The sequence below is a fragment of the Ovis aries genome, chromosome 6 (assembly GCF_016772045.2).
Source record: "Ovis aries strain OAR_USU_Benz2616 breed Rambouillet chromosome 6, ARS-UI_Ramb_v3.0, whole genome shotgun sequence".
Taxonomy (NCBI): domain Eukaryota; kingdom Metazoa; phylum Chordata; class Mammalia; order Artiodactyla; family Bovidae; genus Ovis; species Ovis aries.
The window spans coordinates 104,675,794-104,696,379 of NC_056059.1; the positions used below are offsets into that span (position 1 = coordinate 104,675,794).

The following is a 20,586-nucleotide window of genomic DNA, read 5'->3' on the forward strand; positions in this document are numbered from 1 at the left end:
CATTTGGCGGGAGGGGAATGTTTTTCTAACAACAGGGTGGAGGTAATTCCAAGAGTGTTTTATAAATAATTTATCGCCACTGCTTACGCAAACAGTTTTCCTCAGGAGTCATAAGGGACATTGCTTTGTTAGGAAATGCCAAAAGAAGTCATGGGGACAAGGGTCCAGGACCAGCCCTGTTACTTCTAACCCTCTTATACTGGAATGTATTCTCTAGGATGAATCAAGGTTGAGACCGGTTTATAGGCAGAAAAAGTCCTCAGGAAGCTCATCTAGAAGATGGACTGAGACGTCATTGTGGGAAAATGGGAAATGCAAATGAGTAATGACGTCTGTTATTAATAAACTGGTCAGTAATGGATCATTTGCTCTGGCCAAGTTTGAAAGCCATTCACGAGTGAGCGTGCATTTCCTCTGATATTTAGCTCTTAAAGCAGTCCATGGAAGCCAGCAAACTCCTCTAACCTGTGCCTCAAGCCAAACATGGACTAATTAATATGAAAGGAGTAAGTGTGTGTGCGTGTTAGTTGCTCAGTCCTGTCTGACTCTTTGCAACCCCAAGGACTGTAGCCAGCCGGGCTCCTCTGTGCATGGGATTCTCCAGGCAAGAATACTGAAGTGGGTTGCCATGCCCTCCTCCTGGGGATCTTCCCCACCCAGGGATCGAACCCAGGTTCTCCTGCATTGCAGGCAGGTTCTTTCCCATCTAAGCCACCAGGGAAGCGCATGAAAGGAATAAACACTTCACTCAAAAGAAATGGATTCCAACCCTTATCAAAGATGCCTGCATGAATGATGACAGGTGCCAGTAAAAGCATCATGTTAAAGAATTCTAAAACTGATTCTTCCGTAAGAATAACAGCTCATTTCAGAGACACAGAGAAGTTAGACATCTTACCCAGAGTCACCAGGTTGACCCAAATTCCAGCTCAGCTCTGTCAGACTTGGAGGTGAAACTGTCTAACCATTGTGCTATAAAACGATGAAATCTTGCAATGTCCTGAAAAGAGCAAACATACGCGCCAGGCCCCCACTCACAGCAGGATGCAATGCTGGCTGGGCATCTTACACACATCTGCCCCGCTGCCCCCTCACTAACTCTGGCCCTACCACAGGACCTTTGCATCAGCTGGCCGCTTCTGTCTGTGAAGTTCTTCCCCCTGAATCTCCCCGTGGTCTGTTTCCTTCTTAGCCGTTAGGTCTTGGCTTAACTGTCTCCATCTCAGAGAGGCCTGATCTGTTGGCCTCTCCTCCAAGGAAAGCTGTCCTACCCTCCCAGGTCATCACATTATACATTTTCTGCAGAGCAAGTATCATCACTGAAATCATGTTTATGTACCGTTTGTGTATTTATCTTCCCTACTAAACCGTCAACTCAGTGGCATCAGGGACCTCATTCATCTTGCTTGCCACACCCTCACAGGTACCCAGACGAACACTGGGACAGAACAGTTGGCAGAAACGTTTACTGTCTGACTCAAAATCCTGCTGTCCTTTCCACCCCTACTCTTATCCTAGAGGCCCAGCAACTTAAAAGATGAAAGCAATTCCAAAACGGTGTACATTTTTAAGGGGAAAAAAATCTGCTGATCAGTCAAATGTTTCTGAACATTCAAACTGATAAAACAGATATATAAGACCAAATCTTTCAAAATTCCAAAATTGATTTGTTGCAGTCTGGGCAGTAAATTGGTTAGTCTGCTATTAATCAAATAGTTGTTCACACTATGAATTCACACACAGATGTAAAAGTCGGGAATGCGGAACGAGACAGCTAATAATATGCTTGTGTGTGGAAATGATCGTCATTGCATAATAAGATAGTGTGGAGTCTGGAATTATCATCTGTGCAACTCCTGCTCAGTTTTATCCAGAATCTGCCTTTGAGGGACATAAAAAGCTATTATCATATAACTATTCCACTTTCTGCTGTTTTATGTGCAGACTGCCTCTGGCTATTCCATGAATTTTAATTAACTCTCTGTTTATTTTGCTTCAACCCTATGACTCTCTAAGCACAGGGCCCATTTGCTAATCCAAGAAAGACACTTTTGAAGTGAACTTCTCAGGAAGTTCTCCCAAAGGTATCTTCCTCCTTCCCTTGAAAATAATTAAGCCCTGTTGACTCCCAAGTTGACTCAAAGCAGAGTACTCCAGCCTGGACTTTCTCTGCTGGAGCAAAAGCAAAACATTCACTGGCTCCACCTTCCAAGGGGTCAAGAGGAACTTGTGAGGCGGGGACAGTGAGCCTGGAGAGAGAGGGGGCCTCTGTGAAAAATGAGAGTTTGCAGCAAGGGAGACGCAGAAATTCTCCTCAGGACCCTAACCAAGAGGCAATCAGTATAAAACGGTCAACTAACTCTTATCAGTTAATTTGTTAATTATCAAGGTTTTCACTCATTTATATAATATTCATTCATTTAATTATGTAGCATATATGTCATATGCATCATATACACATTGTATATGTAAATAAATATTGTATGTGAACATAAATATACACACTGCTTAGTGTATATATGTGCATATATGTGTGTATATATATACATGTATGTAGATATACACTGTATTGCTTTGTGGGCATACATATACATATGTGAGTGTGTGTATGTATCTGTACACTTTATGTGAATGGTGGGTATACGGATTGTTGTTTAGTTGCTCAGTTGTGCCCAACTCTTTTGTGACCCCAAGGACTGTAGCCCACCAGGCTCCTCTGTCCATGGGATTTTCCAGGCAAGAATACTGGAGTAGGTTGCCATTTCCTCCTCCAGAGGATGTTCCTGACCTAGGGATTGAACTGTGTCTCCTGCAAGTCTCTTGCATTGCAGATGGATTCTTCACCACTGAGCCACTGAGGAAGCCTGGGTATATGTATACGTGACTATACATACACAAATACACGTGTGTATATACTACTTAATGCGTATGTATATAGACATATAGATATATATGCTGCTTAGAAAGTATATATGTATACAGATATGTGTGTTTATATGTGCTATACATTTATATAGATATTTGTGCATATATATGCATATACATACATGTGTATATGCTATATACATATACACATGTCTATGTACACTGCTTCTTAGGTATGAATACCTGCATATTCATAAATATGTGCTCATATATATATTTTGCTTAATGCATTTGTATGTGTTTCTATATACTGCTCAGCAAGTATATACATGCACATGTATATATGCATTATATACATAAATTCCACATATATGTGTAAATATATGTGTATATGTATTATACTTTATATATGTACAGTTGCACTCAGTAAGTACTGCAAATGAAACTGTGAACAATAAGGAAACATTGCTGCCCTCACAGAGCTTATGTTCTCATGCATAAGACTAACAACCACAAGGAAAAATGAACAAGCATTTAATGGATTTACAGGTAATGACAGGTGCACTGAAGAAAACAGGATCAGAAAGGGCACATGGATACGAAATGCTTGGAGTGGGGTCAAGTGGGGTGGGTATTCAGGGAGGGGACATTTGAGCAGAATTCTGTATGGGATGGGTGACCTTTGCAGGGTTCTAAGGGAAGGTGATCAAGGTGGTGGGCCTAGCAAGTGTAAGGTTCTGAGTTAGAAATAAGTTCAACATGTTCGGGAGATGAGAAAAAGGGCTGCAAGGAATGAGCAGGAAGATGGAGGGGCAGAGAGGAGTGTCAGTGAAATAGGCATAAGCCAGATTGCAGGGCCTTGCAGGCTGGCATAAAGAGGTTGGCATGGATTCTCAATGGCAGGGAAGCCCCTTAACCATTCGATCCAATCATGCTTTATCATATCACTGGCTGCTATGTAGACCAGATCCTTCCTTCTTCTTTCTCTCTCTCACTTATACATGCTCTAGGCAGCATTTATTGAGCCTTCCCAACCTGCTGGGCACTGAGCCATCTGCTGATGGGACTGGTAGGTGACTATGACCAACCCTAACTTTTCAAGAATCTCACAGTCTGATGGCTGAGGCAGAGGAGCAATCTGAAGACCACCTCTAAGCAAGATGTGCTGTGAAGGATGGCAAGAGGAAGCTGGCTACCCAAACATTTCCAGAACCTACCACATAACCTAGAGACAAGATGATATGGAACACATATGAAAAATGCCAGCCATATGCCAGGTGCAGGAGTTGTATGGTCTCTGCCCCTCATTTTCCCAGTAAACTTTGAAGATCACTCTGAGCATTGTTTCCTTCTTTTAAAGTCTTCATTTCAGAAAGGTATTTTTGTTCAATTCAATATAGAATTCTAGATTGGTGATTCTTCTCTATTATCACTTGAAAAATACTGTTCCACTAGCTTTGGCTTGCATAGTTTCCATTTCCTAACACAATGTGTCCTTTTGTCCCCTGGTTCATTTCAAGATTTTCTATTAACGGTTATAAGCTACTTATTAATTTGACTATGATGATCTTTGATGATGTTTTCCTTGTGTTCCTTTGGCTTGGAGCTGGTTGAACTTTCTGGATATGATTTTATCATTTTCATCAACTAAACAAATAAACCATTATTTCTCCAAATATATTTTATATGCCCATCCCTCCTTCTGAAACTCCAATTACACATTCGGTAAATCGCTGCATTTTGTTCCATAAGTCACTGAAAGTGAAGTGAAAGTGAAGTGGAAGTGAAAGTCACTCAGTTGTGTCCAGCTCTTTGTGACCCCAAGGACTGTATAGTCCATGGAATTCTCCAGGCCAGAATATTGGAGTGGATAGCCTTTCCCTTCTCCAGGGGATCTTCCCAATCCAGAGGTTGAACCCAGGTCTCCCACATTGCAGGCAGGTGGATTCTTTACCAGCTAAGCCACAAGGGAGGCCCGTAAGTTACTGAAGCTCTTGTTAATTTTTCCTCAGTGCTTCATTTGTATAGTTTCCATTGCTATATCTTCAAGTTCACCAGCCTTTTCTTCTACTCTGCATCTGTCATTGTTTTTCAGTCCTCAAGTTGGGTCCAACTCTTTGCAACTCCATGGACTGCAACATGCCAGGCTCCTCTATCCTCTAGTATCTCCCAGAGTTTGCTCAAATTCATCTCTATTGAGACGGTGATGCTATCTAACCATCTCATCCTCTGTCTAATCTGGTATTAATATCCCATCCAATGAATACTTCATTTCATATATATATTGTAGTTCTCATTTCTATGAGTTCTGTTTGAGTGGCTACCACAGGAAAGCTGGGTAAGGGGAAGAGAAAGAGAGGGCAAGGGAATTAACAGGGACACCCTACTAGGTACAAAATAAATAAGACACAAGGATATAATGTATGGCACAGGGAATATAATCAATACTTTATCATTGTAAATGGACTATAATCTATGAAAATATCAAATCATTATTTCGTACACCTGAAACTTAACATTATAAATCAACTATTAAAGTGTTAGTTGCTCAGTCATTTTCAACCCTTCAAAGCCCGCCAGGCTCCTCTGTCCATGGGGTTCTCCAGGCAAGAATACTGGAGTGGGTTTCCATTCCCTTCTCCAGGAATTCTTCCCCACCCAGGGATCAAACCTGGGTCTCCCTCATCGCAGGCAGATTCTTTACCATCTAAGACACCAGGGAAATAAAAATAAAGTAAAATTGCACTTTCCCGTGTCCAAAAAATTCCTAGACATGAAAAGAAGCAGGAAAATATGGCCCACAAGCAGGAGGAAAATCAATAAAGAGAAACAGACCCAGAAATGGCACCAGTGATGAAATTAACAAACAAGGACTTCCATGGGGCTGTCATTCACATGTTTTCTATGTTCAAGGATAAGGAAACTGTGAACATAATAAGGATAAAAATGGGCATTCTCATGTTTTTGGAGAGAAAACAGAGGTTTGCAGAAAATTTATGACTGGTCCAAGTTCATATGGCTAGAAGCAGCAGGACTAGAATCTGAGCTCAGGCTTCCCCATCTCGAAAGTCTGTGCTCTTTCTCCTAGCTGTTGTTCCTTCCCAAAGCAAATGTCCCGTGTTTTTGGATGTTGATGGACTGTCTCCTCCTGACTCTCATGGTTTCTTACTAACACACATGTGACTAAAGCTACTTTCTTCCTAACTTCTGTATTTGGGAGGGACATGTGGGAACAAAACAGGCTGGTGGCAGTGGGGTCTTCTCCAGGCTTCTGATGCATCATGTGTAAAACGGAGAAAATAAGGCCCAGCACACTGAGCTTTAAGAAGACAAGGATGGTAAAAGCGTTCAGTTCCTAGGACAATGATTGTGAGTTAGCCAGGACTCTCCAGGTTGCAAATACTGGGAACCCAACGTGATCTCCTCCATCACCTCCACTAGCTTTACTTGTAGTAATGCTTCAAAGCAGAGATATCACTTTGCCAAACAAGGTTCAGTTCAGTTCAGTTGCTCAGTCATGTCTGACTCTTTGTGACCCCATGGGCTGCAGCACACCAGGCCTCCCTGTCCATCACCAGCTCCTGGAGTTTACCCAAACTCATGTCCATTGAGTTGGTGAGGCCATCTAATCATCTCATTCTCTGTTGTCCCCTTCTCCTCCCACCCTCAATCTTTCCCAGCATCAGGGTCTTTTCAAGTGAGTAAGCTCTTCGCATCAAGTAGCCAATGTATTGAAGTTTCAGCTTCAACATCAGTCCTTCCAATGAACACTCAGGGCTGATCTCCTTTAGGATGGACTGGTTGGATCTCCTTGCCAACCAAGGTCATATAGTTAAATCTACGGTTTTTCCAGTAGTCATGTACGGATGTGAGAATTAGACCACAAAGAAAGCTGAGTGCCAAAGAACTGATGCTGCTGAACGGTGGTGCTGGAGAAGACTCTTGAGAGTCACTTGGACCAAGATCAAACCAGTCAATTCTAAAGAAAATCAGTCCTGAATATTCACTGGAAGGACTGATGCTGAAGCTGAAGCTCCAATACTTTGTCCACCTGATGCAAAGAGCTAACCCACTGGAAAAGACTCTGATGCTGGGAAAGATTGAGGGCAGGAGGAGAAGGGGACGACAGAGGATGAGATGGTTGGATGGCATCACCGACTCAATGGACATGAGTTTGAGGAAACTCCGGGAGATAGTGAAGGACAGGGAAGCCTGGTGTGCTGCAGTCCATGACTGAGCAACTGAACAACAGCAACATGATCTTGCGTAAACAAAATAGGATACTAGCTTCCGTGGTTGTTAAGGACAGTGGATATAGCTATAGGACTGGAAGAACAAAAAGGTGGAGCACCGGTGGTAGCTGCCCATGCCCCCTCTCCTGAACCCCACACAGCTCAGGCTGTTTACTGCGGACACCTGAGGCTCTCTGCTAGGGCCTTTTTCTCCCCTGGATGTGAGTGAAGTGAAAGTCGCTCAGTCATGTCCAAATCTTTGCAACCCCATGGACTATACAGTCCATGGAATTCTCTAGGCCAGAATATTGGAGTGGGTAGGTAGCCTTTCCCTTCTCCAGAGGATCTTCCCAACCCAGGGGTTGAACTGGGGTCTCCTGCATTCCAGGTGGATTCTTTATCAAGTGAGCTACCAGGAAAGTCCTACTTCTGAAGCCTTTTTCTGCCCTGGATCAGTCAGTTCAGTTCAGTTCAGTCACTCAGTAATGTCCAACTCTTTGCAATCCCATGGACTGCAGCACACCAGGCTTCCGTGTCCATCACCAACTCCCAGAGTTTTCACAAACTCACGTCCATCATGTCAGTGATACCATCCAGCCATCTTATCCTCTGTCGGCCCCTTCTGCTCCTACCCCTAGTCTCTCCCAGCATCAGGCTCTGCCCTGGGTGGGGCAGGCCAAAAGTGCAGGAGCGGTGATGCTGCTTAAACCAGCCGTCCCTCAGTGATGGACAGGGGGCTGTACATACAAGCATCAGCTTCTCTGACCCTCAACTGCCTTCAAGGCACCCTCCACTCGGAGGTCCCACATGGGGGTGAGTCCCTGTGCCTGAGAAAAACAGCCAGCAACTCTTGCAGATCTGTTTTCTTACACACATCACTCATAACAGGATGACAACAAGTCTTTCACCTCTGATTCCATGGAAGGTTTCTGAATGGCTCTGTTTGGGTCACACAGCCACTCCTTGGACCAAGCACTGGTCTAGGAACATGGCCCAAGTGGCTGGCACAACCACATCACATGCCCATCTCAGACGGTTAGTGGGGCACCACAGGGACTGACATGTCCACATGAGGTGGAGGAGGTATCTTCCGAAGAAAAGAGATGCTATGGTGATAAGAAAGAGATGTGAAAAGCATGCTGGACAGTCGAAAACATCAGCCTTTAGAGTCCACTGATTCACCATTTCCTTCTCTTTGTACAAATGAGAAAACTAAGCTTAAGACGGGTTAATTCACTATCCCAGGTAAGCACAACTAAAGCATATCAGAGTCAGCCTGCTTCCCAGATCTAAAGTGTTTCCACTGAGATATGTAGAAATTCATCTGCCATGCCTCAACTGTCCTAGAATTTACTCATAAAAGCGTTATAAAACTCTCCAGTAAATTCTTGCTAAAACCAATGGATCGCTTGCAGCTGTTTACTTTGGTACTTCACTGGGGAAGCACAATATACTCCCCACATGAAAGTCAAATAAGATTTCTGCAAATTCACATGTGCTTTTTCCTGATAACCAAGGCTACTGTCGTACTTGAACAATGAAATGTCTTTCTTGAAAACTCTTAATAAATGCCAGCTATCAAACCCACCAAAGGCTGAAAGCAAAGCCAAAGTACCCATTCAATAGTAGAAGGGTGGTTTTCTTCATCCTAGCCCAGCACAGTTCCACCTTGAGTCTCATAATAGTCATGTAGGCTCATCTACATTGACATGAAAGGCAATAGTTATTTGGTATTTTGACCAGAACAGAGCTTTGTTTGATTGCCTTGAAGCAACCTCATCCTGAATACTGGATGTTTGTGTACTTTCTACATGATTTGGGTGTCATCAAGAAATTGCCACAACCTAAGAGTGACTTAAAAATAGAGTCTCCTCTAGAAAGCTTGCATTTTTCTTCAGAACACTCACTATTACCAAAGCTTGAATATATTTATGCTCTGAACCACAGGTTCTGAGAACCAAGCCGGCAGCCAAATAGCAGCACAGATGAAGACAGAAAAGGACAAGAAAACTTTCAGGATATAATCAAGTAATAACTCATTAGGGCCCAGGCTAACAGATCTGACCGTACTGACAGGAAAGGGTGCAAGGGACTCGGGGCCAAGATCACCACTGACTCGAGGGTAAAATGATACACTTCTATGTGGTGTCAATTGTGTTGTGGATTAAGGGAGTTGCTTCAAGATTTCTTCAGCCACAAAATGCTCAACATTAGGATAAGCAACAACAGAAAGTAATGATTTAACAGAATTTTTAAAATGTTTTTTGTTGTTGTTGCTGAAGTTCAGCCCTCCCCATGGGACTTTAGGCGAACTTTCTAAATTCTCTGGATCATAACACTTCTTCTAAGAAATCTAGAGAAGAACCTCAAACACAGCACATAAACTCTGTCCACCTTTCTGGCTGACCCCTAAAAATCACATGTATAGGGCAGACTGTAAGCAGTACAGAGCAGAAGAAAAAAAGAAAGGGACTGAGACTTGTGTGCACGCCCAAGAAGAGATGCAGTATAAATCCAACCAAAGTAACTTCTTGTTAAAAATATATTTTCAAAGAAATACAACACAATCCAAGGTCTATACAACATAACATTCACGATACCCAGGATGCAAGCCCAAATTACTCAGCATATAAAGAACCAGAAAAATGTGACCCATCCTTAATTAAGGTGAATCTTAAGATGACCCAGATGTTGGAAATAGAATAAAGGATATGAAAACAGCTCTTAAGACTAAGACTAAGCTGCATGGTATAAAGGGCAATATGGCGGAATAAATGAAAATATGGGAAATCTAAGAAAAGAGAAACTGTTTGCTTTTAATCCAGAAGTTATACCTAAGAATATCATAGTCAAACTGCTGAAAGTCAAAGATTAAAGGAAAATCTTGAAAAGAAAGAGATGGATGTGACATATTACTGCTGCTGCTGCTGCTGCAAAGTCGCTTCAGTCGTGTCCGACTCCGTGTGGTCCCATAGACGGAAGCCCACCAGGCTCTCCCGTCCCTGGGATTCTCCAGGCAAGAACACTGGAGTGGGCTGCCATTCCTTCTCCAATGCATGAAAGTGAAAAGTGAAAGTGAATTTACTCAGTCGTGTCTGACTCTTAGCAACCCCATGGACTGCAGCCTATCAGGCTCCTCCATCCATGGGATTTTCCAGGCAAGAGTACTGGAATGGGGTGCCATTGCCTTCCCCGGACATATTACTATCAGATAATAATGATTCAGCTTAATGGCCTTCCAGCAGAAAGCACAGAGGTCATTCAGTTGGCAATGGCACAAAATCTTTAAAGCAATAAAGAAAAAGCTGTCAACCCAATAATCTGTATCCAGTAGAAACAGTCCTCAAGAAAGGTGAAATAAATGCATTTCAGTTCAGTTCAGTTCAGTCACTCAGTTGTGTCTGACTCTTTGCGACCCCATGAACTGCAGCATGCCAGAGTTCCCTGTCCATCACCAACTCCTGGAGTTTACTCAAACTCATGTCCATTGAGTCAGTGATACCGTCCAACCATCTCATCGTCTGTCTTCCCCTTCTCCTCCTGCCCTCAATCTTTCCCAGCATCAGGGTCTTTTCAAATGAGTCAGCTCTTCGCATCAGGTGGCCAAAGTATTGGAGTTTCAGATAAAATAAAAATAAGAGAATGCATTGATTGGAGATTTGTGCCACATAAAATACTGAAGGTTACCAGAGGGAAATGCATACCTTCATGAAAGGTATGAGTAATTATTAAGGGCTATTTTCCTTCTAATTTTTTAAAGGCCAAAAAAAAAAAAACCCACATGTTTTAAAATATATATTATATATTTTACATATACATTATATATGTATATATTTATATATACTTAAAACAACAAACTATAATATTGTATTGGAGATTTATGATTTATAAACTATAACACATATGACAACTATAGTATAAGAGTTGACAGGTGTGGTAAATAGATCTATACAGTTGCCAGGTTTTTAGATATTATGTGAACTATAAAATATTAACTCTAAGCAGATTGAAATAAACTGTGAGGTGAAAGTTTCTCAGTTATGTCCAACTTTGCAACCCCATGGACTATACAGTCCATGGAATTCTCCAGGCCAGAATACTGAAGTAGGTAGCCTTTCCTGTCTCCAGGGGATCTTCCCAACCCAGGGATCGAACCCAGGTCTCCCACATTGCACGCAGATTCTTTACCAGCTGAGTCACAAGGGAAGCCCTGAGGATATGTATTATAATCCCTAGAGCAATAATTTTAAAACAAGGAAGTATGGCTGTGAAGTCATGAGATAAATGAAAATTCTAAATCTTCAGTTAATCTCAAACAAAACAGGAAAAGAGTAACCAAAGAACAAAAGTGAGAACAAGAACAAATAAAACCATGCTAAGCCTAATTGAAATCAAATTAATAACTTCATTTACTGTGAATAGACTAAAAGGTAGAGATTGCCAGACAGATTTAAAAAGAAGCAAGTGGGACAGAACCTGCCTGGCAATGCAGGAGATGTGAACGATGCAGGTTCAATCCCTGGGTTGGGAAGATCCCTGGAGAAGGGAATGGCAACCCACTCCAGTATTCTAGCCCGGAGAATCCCATGACAGGGGAGACTGACATGACAGGGGTTATAGTCCATAGGGCTGCCAAGAGTTGGACACAACTGAAGCAACTTATCAAGCATGCACACAAGACCTAACTATATGATATGCTCGAGAGATTAATGTCAAATGTAAAGGCCCAGATAGAATGAAAGAAAATGCATGGAAAAATATATGCCATGTAGGCTAGAATAACTATATGAATTTCAGAGAAAATAATCTTCAAAAAAAAGATTATTAGCAGAGATAGAAAAGAACATTTCACAATGATAAAAAGGTCAATCCATCATGAGGTCATAACAACTATAAATCTGTATGGACCTAATAACAGACCTTCAAAGTGTCAGAAGGAAAACTGACAGAATTAAAGGAAGAAGAAACAACTCTAGGATCAGAGTTAGAGATTTTGTACAACTGGCTCAGAAATGGATAAAACAACTAGATTGTTACAGTCAGTGAAGACGGAGACCAAGGAAGGATGTGGTTCAGGACGGTGGTGTAGGAAGGTCCTGGACTCATCTCCTTTCATGGACACAATAAATTTACAACTACACATGGAAAAAACCCCTATGAGAATGACCTGAAAACTAGCTTAACAGCTTCTCCACAATAAAGGATAAAAAAGCCACATTGAGATGGGAAGGAGAACCAGAGATGTGATCTCACACACACACACACAAAAAAAACACTCCACCCCCCTAGCCTGGTGACCTGAAATTGGGAGAGGGCTCACAAATAGGAAACTTCACTCCAAAGAGCCAGGGGTTTGTGCCCACATCAGGCATCCCAGCCCTCGGAACCGGCACTGGTAAGGAGAGCCTCCAAAATGTCTGTCTTTGAAACCCAGCAGGAGTTACATCTGGAAGAATATAGGGCTATAGGGAACAGAGAACTCATAAAGGGCTTGCATGACGATTCACTCGTCTTGGACCCAGTGCAAAAGCAACAAACAGGCCTAGGTTTAGAACATATGTGAAGGAGATTCATTTACTATCCTTAAAGCTCTGCTGGAGGGGCAGGAATCTGTTGGGAGTCTTCCTGGTGCCATTCTTATCCTCTCCCTTCCTAGCACCAGTGTTCTTGCCTCATCCTCATGCTGCTTATCAGCCCTGCCAGAGCCCGTAGGCACATGCAGGCCATACAGGGGATCCTCCTTGAGCATCCGGCCCTGCTGTGCAGGGGAATTGTGTTTTGGTGCCCCACGGGTCTGAGACAATCAGAGAGACTATTCTTGGAAGGCCCCCATACTCTAGTCACTGTACAGAAAATCGACTGAGATGTAGCCCGTCTTCCTATGAAAAAAAGCCTATTTACTGGTCTTGGAGCTTCAGCCCGAGGGACAGGCTTCCAGTTTTCCATACATTTAGAGGCTATGGAAGTGGTCTAGGGGATGTCCTCTCTGTGTATTCCCTTGAACTCACTGCAGCTCCCTGGTAACTCCCAGTGAAAGAGAAAGTTGCACAGTTGTGTCCAATTCTGTGATCCCATGGACTGTAGCCTTCCTGGCTCCTCTGTCCATGGAATTCTCCAGGCAAGAGTATTGGAATGGGCTGCCATTTTCTTCCCCAGGGGATCTTATAGATCCAGGGATAGAATCCAGGTCTCCTGCATTGCAGGCAGATTCTTTACCAACTGAGCCTCCAGAGAAGCCCAGAAATGAGATCACTCATCTGGAGCCCTGATTTTTGCAGCTGTCACCAATGAGTTACATGTAGATCATCTGGTGTGAAGGCCAGTGAGGTTTACAATTGCAGTTCTATATTACTGTATATATCGGCATACCTTAAAATGTGTGACCTGCAAGTCCAGCTTCTAATCAGCCTGAAACTAAGGGCTAACTGAAATTCTCTGGAACACTAATAGATCTTTGCACACCTTCAACAACTGGGAACTATGAAGAATAAGTCAGAGAGCTAAGATAATCACAAACATTTAAGAGATAATCAAGAGCTAGGGCAAGGTTAAGCAATAACGTTGATCTCCTTCATAATGCCAGTATTTCAAGACTGGCAGAGATAGCTGCTTCACGTAATATTAGACACAAACACAGAGAGTCAAGCAAAATGAGGAGAGAAAGGAATATATTTCAAATAAAAGGAAAAGATAACTACCAGTTTAAAAACCCATAATGAAATGGAGATAAGCAGTTTAGCTGAAACAGAGTTCAAAATATTGGTCATAAAGATGCTCACTGAACTTGGGAGAAGAATGGATAAATGAAGACAATACTTCACCAGAGATAGAAAATACAAGAAAGCGTCAAATCAGTTCAGTTCAGTCACTCAGTCATGCCTGACTCTTTGCGACCCCATGGACTGCAACACACCAGGCTTCCCTGTCTATCACCAATGCCAGGAGCTTGCTCAAACTCATGTCCATTGAGTCGGTGATGCCATGCAACCATCTTATCCTCTGTCGTCCCCTTCTCCTGCCTTCAATCTATCCCAGCATCAGGCTCTTTTCCAATGAGTCAGTTCTTCGCATCAGGTGGCCAAAGTATTGGAGTTTCAACTTCAGCATCAGTCTTTTCAATGAATATTCAGGAATGATTTCCTTTAGGATGGACTGGCTGGATCTCCTCCTGGAGATTGGCTGAGTCTCCTCCAAGGGACTCCCAAGAGTCTTCTCCAACACCACAGTTAAAAAGCATCAATTCTTTGGCACTCAGCTTTCTTAATAGTCCAATTCTGACATCCATACATGACTACTGGAAAAACAAAAGCTTTGACTAGATGGACCTTTGTTGGCAAAGTAATGTCTCTGCTTTTCAATATGCTGTCTACATTTGTCATAGCTTTTCTTCCATGAGTAAGCGTCTTTTAATTTCATGGCTGCAATCACCATCTGCAGTGATTTTGGAGTCCAGAAAAATAAAGTCTGTCACTGTTTCCACTGTTTCCCCATCTATTTGCCATGAAGTGATGGAACCAGATGCCCTGATCTTAGTTTTCTGAATGTTGAGCTTTAAGGCAGCTTTTGACTCTTCTCTTTCACTTTCATCAAGAGGATCTTTAGTTCTTCACTTTCTGCCTTAAGGGTGGTGTCATCTGCATATTTGAGGTCATTGATATTTCTCCCAGCAATCTTGATTCCAGCTTGTGCTTCTTCCAGCCTGGCATTTCTCATGATGTACTCTGCATACAGGTTAAATAAGCAGGGTGACAGTATACAGCCTTGACGTACTCCTTTCCCAATTTGGAACCAGTCTATTGCTCCACGTCCAGTGCTAACTGTTGCTTCTTGACCTACATACAGATTTCTCAGGAGGCAGGTCAGGTGGTCTGGTATTCTCATCTCTTTAAGAATTTTCCACAGTTTGTTGTGATCCACATAGTCAAAGGCTTTGGCGTAGTCAATAAAGCAGAAGTAGATATTTTTGTGGAATTCTCTTGTTTTTCGATGATCCAACAGATGTTGGCAATTTGATCTCTGGTTCCTCTGCCTTTTCTAAAACCAGCTTGAACATCTGGAAGTGTTTGAGCATTACTTTGCTCGTGTGTAAGATGAGTGCAATTGTGTGGTAGTCTGAGCATTCTTTGGCATTGCCTTTCTTTGGGATTGGGATGAAAACTGACTTTTTCCAGTCCTGTGGCCACTGCTGAGTTTTCCAAATTTGCTGGCATACTGAGTGCAGCACTTTCACAGCATCATCTTTTAGGATTTGAAATAGTTCAACTGGAATTCCATCACCTACACTAGTTTTGTTTGTAGTGATGCTTCCTAAGGCATCAGGAAGCTTCAATAAGCCTCTTATCCTTCTCCATTAGAGGGCAGACAGAATGAAAACCACAATTACATAAAACTAACCAATCTGATCACATGGACCACAGCCTTGTCTAACTCAATGAAACTATGAGCCATGACGGCCACCCAAGATGGACGGGTCATGGTGGAGAGTTCTGACAAAACATGGTCCACTGGAGAAGGGAATGGCAAACCACTTCAGTATTCTTTCCATGAGAACCCCATGAACAGTATGAAAAGGCTTCGCTGGTGATATCACCAAATGCCCAAAGGTTTAGTACTTATATTTCTCAGACTCTTCCTAAAAATTGTGGAGGAGGGAACATTACCAAACTCATTTTTCAAGGTCAGCATTACCCTGATGCCAAAACCAAAAAGGATCACACAAAAAAAGAAAATTATAGGCCAATATACCTGATGAACATACCTGCAAAGAATCGTCAACAAAGTATTAGCAAACTGAATTCAACAACATATTAAAAGGATTATGCACCCTGTTCAAGTGGGATTTATTGCAGGGCTGCAAAGATGATTCAACATCCAGATATCAATCAGCATGATATACCACATTAACAGAATGACGGCTAAAAATCACCTGATCATCTCAATAGAGGCAGAAAACGCTTTTGACAAAATTCAACATTCATTTATGATAAAAACTCTCAACAGAGTGAGTATAAAAGAAATATACTTCAATATAATAAAAGGCCATGTATGACAAACCCACAACTACCATCATACTCAAGAGTGCAGAGGTGAAAGTTTTTCCTTTTAGGTCAGGAACAAGACAAGAATGCCCATTCTTGCCACTTTTATTCAACACGGATTAAATCTTGAGGATATTATGCCAAATGAAATAAACCAGTCACAGAAAGATAAATACCGCATGATTCCATGTATATGTGGTATCTAAAATAGTCAAATTCATAGACGCAAGACTGGACTGCTGGTTGCCAGGGGCTAAGGGGATGAGGGAATGGGGAATTACTATCTAATGGGCATAAAGTTTCAGTCAAGCAGGATGAATAAGCTCTAGAGATCAGCAGTACAGTGTTCTCTGTATAGCCAACAATTATACAGATATTGTACACTTAAAAATTAAAGCAAGCAGATCTCATGTCAAGTCTGCTTTCCACAATAACTTTTTAAATAAAATGCCTACATTGAAGGCAAAAGCTGCTGTTGGCCATCACCTAAATTTGTGGGGTTTTTCCCACTTTCCTTATTTAGATTCTCAAAGAAGAAATAGCATTAGCAACCTTGAAATAATTACCATTGTAATTCACCTAAAGCAGGGCAGCCGTGGTAATTTAATTTTCAGAATGAAATTACAGCGTATCCAAAGGAAACTATTCAGACTTCCTTTCACATTTCAAATTTGGCAAATTCAAATCTTTCCGACAAACGGGAAATTCCCAGCGCCCAGCAATCAACACAAAAACAAACACACAAACACACACATAAGCATAAATCCAGTGGTCAGAACTTTTATATTTTATTGATGAAAACTTAAAAAACCCACCATTCTTACCTTTCCAAAACTGCCTTTACCAATGGCCCGCAGAATCTGAAAATGGTCAAAGTTGACTGTAAAAGAGAAAAAGAGGAACAAGTTAGATGTGTCAATCCTTGCATTGACTCTTAAAATGTCTTCGCCTGAATATCTAACCATTTATTTCCAATGGCTCCTGGTTTACTGCATCGCTTTTGCCATAACAGCACTCCACCACTGAATGGCTGCTTTGCATATTCCACGCCCCCAGCCCCAACACATATATTTGGCAATTAACACCTCCCCAGTGTACATAAAGGAGGACAGACATCTTTTGGGCCAGAGGGAAGGGATAACAGAGAAAAACTTGGATACTTGGATTACCATATTCTTGTACCCTGGTCCCTTTGGCAAGATGACTTTACTTCTCATCTCTGTCTTGTCCACCAAGCACTATTACCTTACACATTCAGACATCAGCTCACCTGTCTCAGTGTCCAAGGACGAATCTTGCCCCCATTATGAAACCTCTGGACCACCAAGTGACATGACTACATTGTGGTCTTTTCCTGCTCGCGTATCTCACCTCTGGTATCATGAGCCAGACGGAGGAGGACAATGATTTCAAACCCTGCACTGCCCTGTCTCCAACCTGCTCCAGGATTCTTGCCTGGAGAATCCCACAGACAGAGGAGCCTGGCGGGCTCTATTCCATAGGGTCATAAAGAGTCGGACAGGACTGAAGCAACTTAGCAAGCATTGCCCTGTCTCGTGTCTCTCTTTCACCGTGTTTCTGGATGGGGCTCCCCATTCTTGCGGTCTATTGCCTTATTCCAGTATGGCTTATACCTCATCCCCACAGCACAACATCAGCAAAGGATGGCCATACCACCCGAGCCAATGGACAGCTTTCTGTCCCCCTTTTACTTGGCCACTCTCTCCCTTTCAAAACATCTGCTTGTCTTCTATGGAAGTACACCTTCTCAACATTCCACGTCATGCACCAGTTCTTTTGCATGTTCATCCTTTACCTCCCATCCATTAAACACTGGATTCCATCAAACCTCCATCCTCCAGCCTTCCTCTCCTCACTGGCTCCAAGGGCTTCCATCACCCCCTAACGGCCAATGACTTTCCAGGCTGTGTGTACAGATTGATGCCAACCCCACAGTGACTCCTGGAGGCTTGGGAGTCACCCTGAACCATTTCAAAGGATCCAAAACAAAACCTAGGAGAGGGTGTGGAGAAAAGGGAACCCTCCTACACTGTTGGTGTGAATGCAGATTGGTGCAGCCACTATGGAGGACAGTGTGGAGATTTCTCAAAAGACTGAAAATAGAGTTGTCATATGATCCATCAACTCCACTCTTGGGCATATATCCAGAAAAACTATATTCAAAAGGATACATGCACCCTAGTGTCCACAGCAGAACTGTTTACAATGCCCAAGACATGGAAGCAACCTAAATGTCCATCAACAAATGAATGGATAATGAAGATATGGTACATATAATACAATGAAATGTTACTCAGCCATTTTAAAAAAGCAAAAATAATCCCATTTGCAGCAACATGGATTGACCTCAAGGTCATAATACTAAGAGAAGTAACTCAGATGAAGAAAGACAAATATACGATATTCACTTTTGTGTATTCCCTTTGGGATTAACAGATACACACTACTATATATAAAACAGATAAACAACAAGGACCTACTGTATTACACAGGGAACTATATTCAGTATCTTGTAATAATCTCTAATAGAAAAGAATATATATATATATATATATATATATATATATATATATATACACACACATACACGCACATATATATGGACTGGTGGTTGCCAAGGGGGAGGCAGGTGAGAGGGATGGATTTGGAGTTTGGGATTAGCAGGTGCAAACTAGCGTAGAGAGGACTGATAAACAATCAGGTCCTACTGTAGAGCACAGGGAACTATATTCAGCATCCTGTGATAAACCATAATGGGAAAGAATATGAAAAAGAATGTGTGTGCATATATATGGCTGAATATAAAACTGAATCACATTGCTACACACCTGAAACTAACACAATATTGTAACTCAACCATTTGTCGTTGTTGTTCAGTCACTAAGTCATGTCCAGCTCTTTACGGTCCCTTGGACTGCAGCATGCCGGGCTATCTGTCCTCCACCATCTCCTGGAGTTTGCTCAGATTCATGTTCATTCAGTTGGTGATGCTATCTAACCACTGCATCCTCTGATAATCCTAAAGGATATCAACCCAGAATATTCACTGGAAATATTCACCGGAAGGACTGATGCTGAAGCTGAAGCTCCAAATTAACCATACATCAATTAAAACAAAAATAATAAGAAAGAAAGCAGGCCTAGGTTGAGTGATTCAATATTCATTTGACCTCATAAGCTCAAAGCCTGGAACTCATCCTTGAATCTTCTCTTTCTCAGCTCCACATCTAATCCTTTACTAGGTGAAGTCCGTTTCACCTCTTCAGTGTCTCTCCCATCTGTCTACCCTATGGTCACCCTCTGGTCTAACCCACAGTGTTTCTTGCCTGGACAAACCACAGTGGTCTTCCAACATCCTCTCTCAGGAAGGGGGTCTTGCTCATCCTCTGCTTATACTCCTCCAAAGCCCCCCTCCATTGCTTTCAGGGAAAGGGGAAAAATCCTCCCCGTGGCCACGAGACTACACAGTTGGGTCCTGCCACTTCTGTTTCACCTCCCATTCCCATCCCCACACCCACTGAGCTCCAGACACGAGAGCTTTCTTTCTGTGCTCTCTGAGCAGCCATTCCCTATGGCGTTAATGCTCTTTTCTGGGCCCTACACTTGTTAATTCTGCTTCCTCTTCATTCTTCCACATCCAGAGAAGGCTGCCCTCACCCTCCAGAGTCTGCTCTCTTTGTTATACAGTCTCACAGCATCCTGGGACTTTCCTTCAAAAGTCATCACTCTATATTATTTTTTTAATGTATTTATTTGTGGGCTGCACCACACAGCTTGTGGGATCTCAGTTCCAAGATCAGGGATTGAACTGGGGCCACAGCAGTGAAATCCCTGAAAAAAGAAAAAGTAGAATAGATAGACTGACTGACTTTTTTTTTCTTTTTTCTGGCCATGCTGCAGGGCATAAGGGCTTCCCTGGTGGCTCAGACAGTAAAGCGTCCGCCTACAATGCGGGAGACCTGGGTTTGATCCCTGGGTCGGGAAGATCCCCTGGAGAAGGGAATGGCAACCCACTCCAGTACTCTTGCCTGGAAAATTCCACGGATGGAGGAGCCTGGTAGGCTACAGTCCATGGGGTCGCAAAGAGTTGGACCCGACTGAGCAACTTCACTTTCATGCTGCAGGGCATGCAAGATCTCAGTCTCAGCCAGGGATTGAACCCTCGCTCCCTGAAGCAGAAGCTCAGAGTCTTTAACCACTAGACCACCAAGGAAGTCCCACTGTGTATTACTTTACACACACCTGATTAAGATCACTGATCTAGCATCAGACTCCAAGTTCCATGAGGTCAAAGGCCATGTTTGTTTTTCTACGGTGTCCCCACAGCTAGTAGGGCATTAGAACACAGTCATATTTAACAAATATTCATCAATTAAAGGGATAATTGAAAGCAGATCTCCATATTCATGGTGCCAAATGCAATCCCTAGT

The 20,586-nt window shown here is 42.5% G+C and overlaps 1 protein-coding gene across 2 annotated transcripts in view; it reads right to left on the minus strand.

The window, feature by feature from the left end:
• Nucleotides 1-20,586, minus strand: part of STK32B (serine/threonine kinase 32B) — a 383,574-nt gene that overhangs the window by 271,135 nt on the left and 91,853 nt on the right. For both annotated transcript variants that reach the window (XM_042251641.2, XM_004009989.6), the window contains exon 2: nucleotides 16,960-17,015. In XM_042251641.2, coding sequence (XP_042107575.1) covers nucleotides 16,960-17,015 — 56 coding nt within the window. The remainder of the gene's footprint in view (nucleotides 1-16,959; nucleotides 17,016-20,586) is intronic.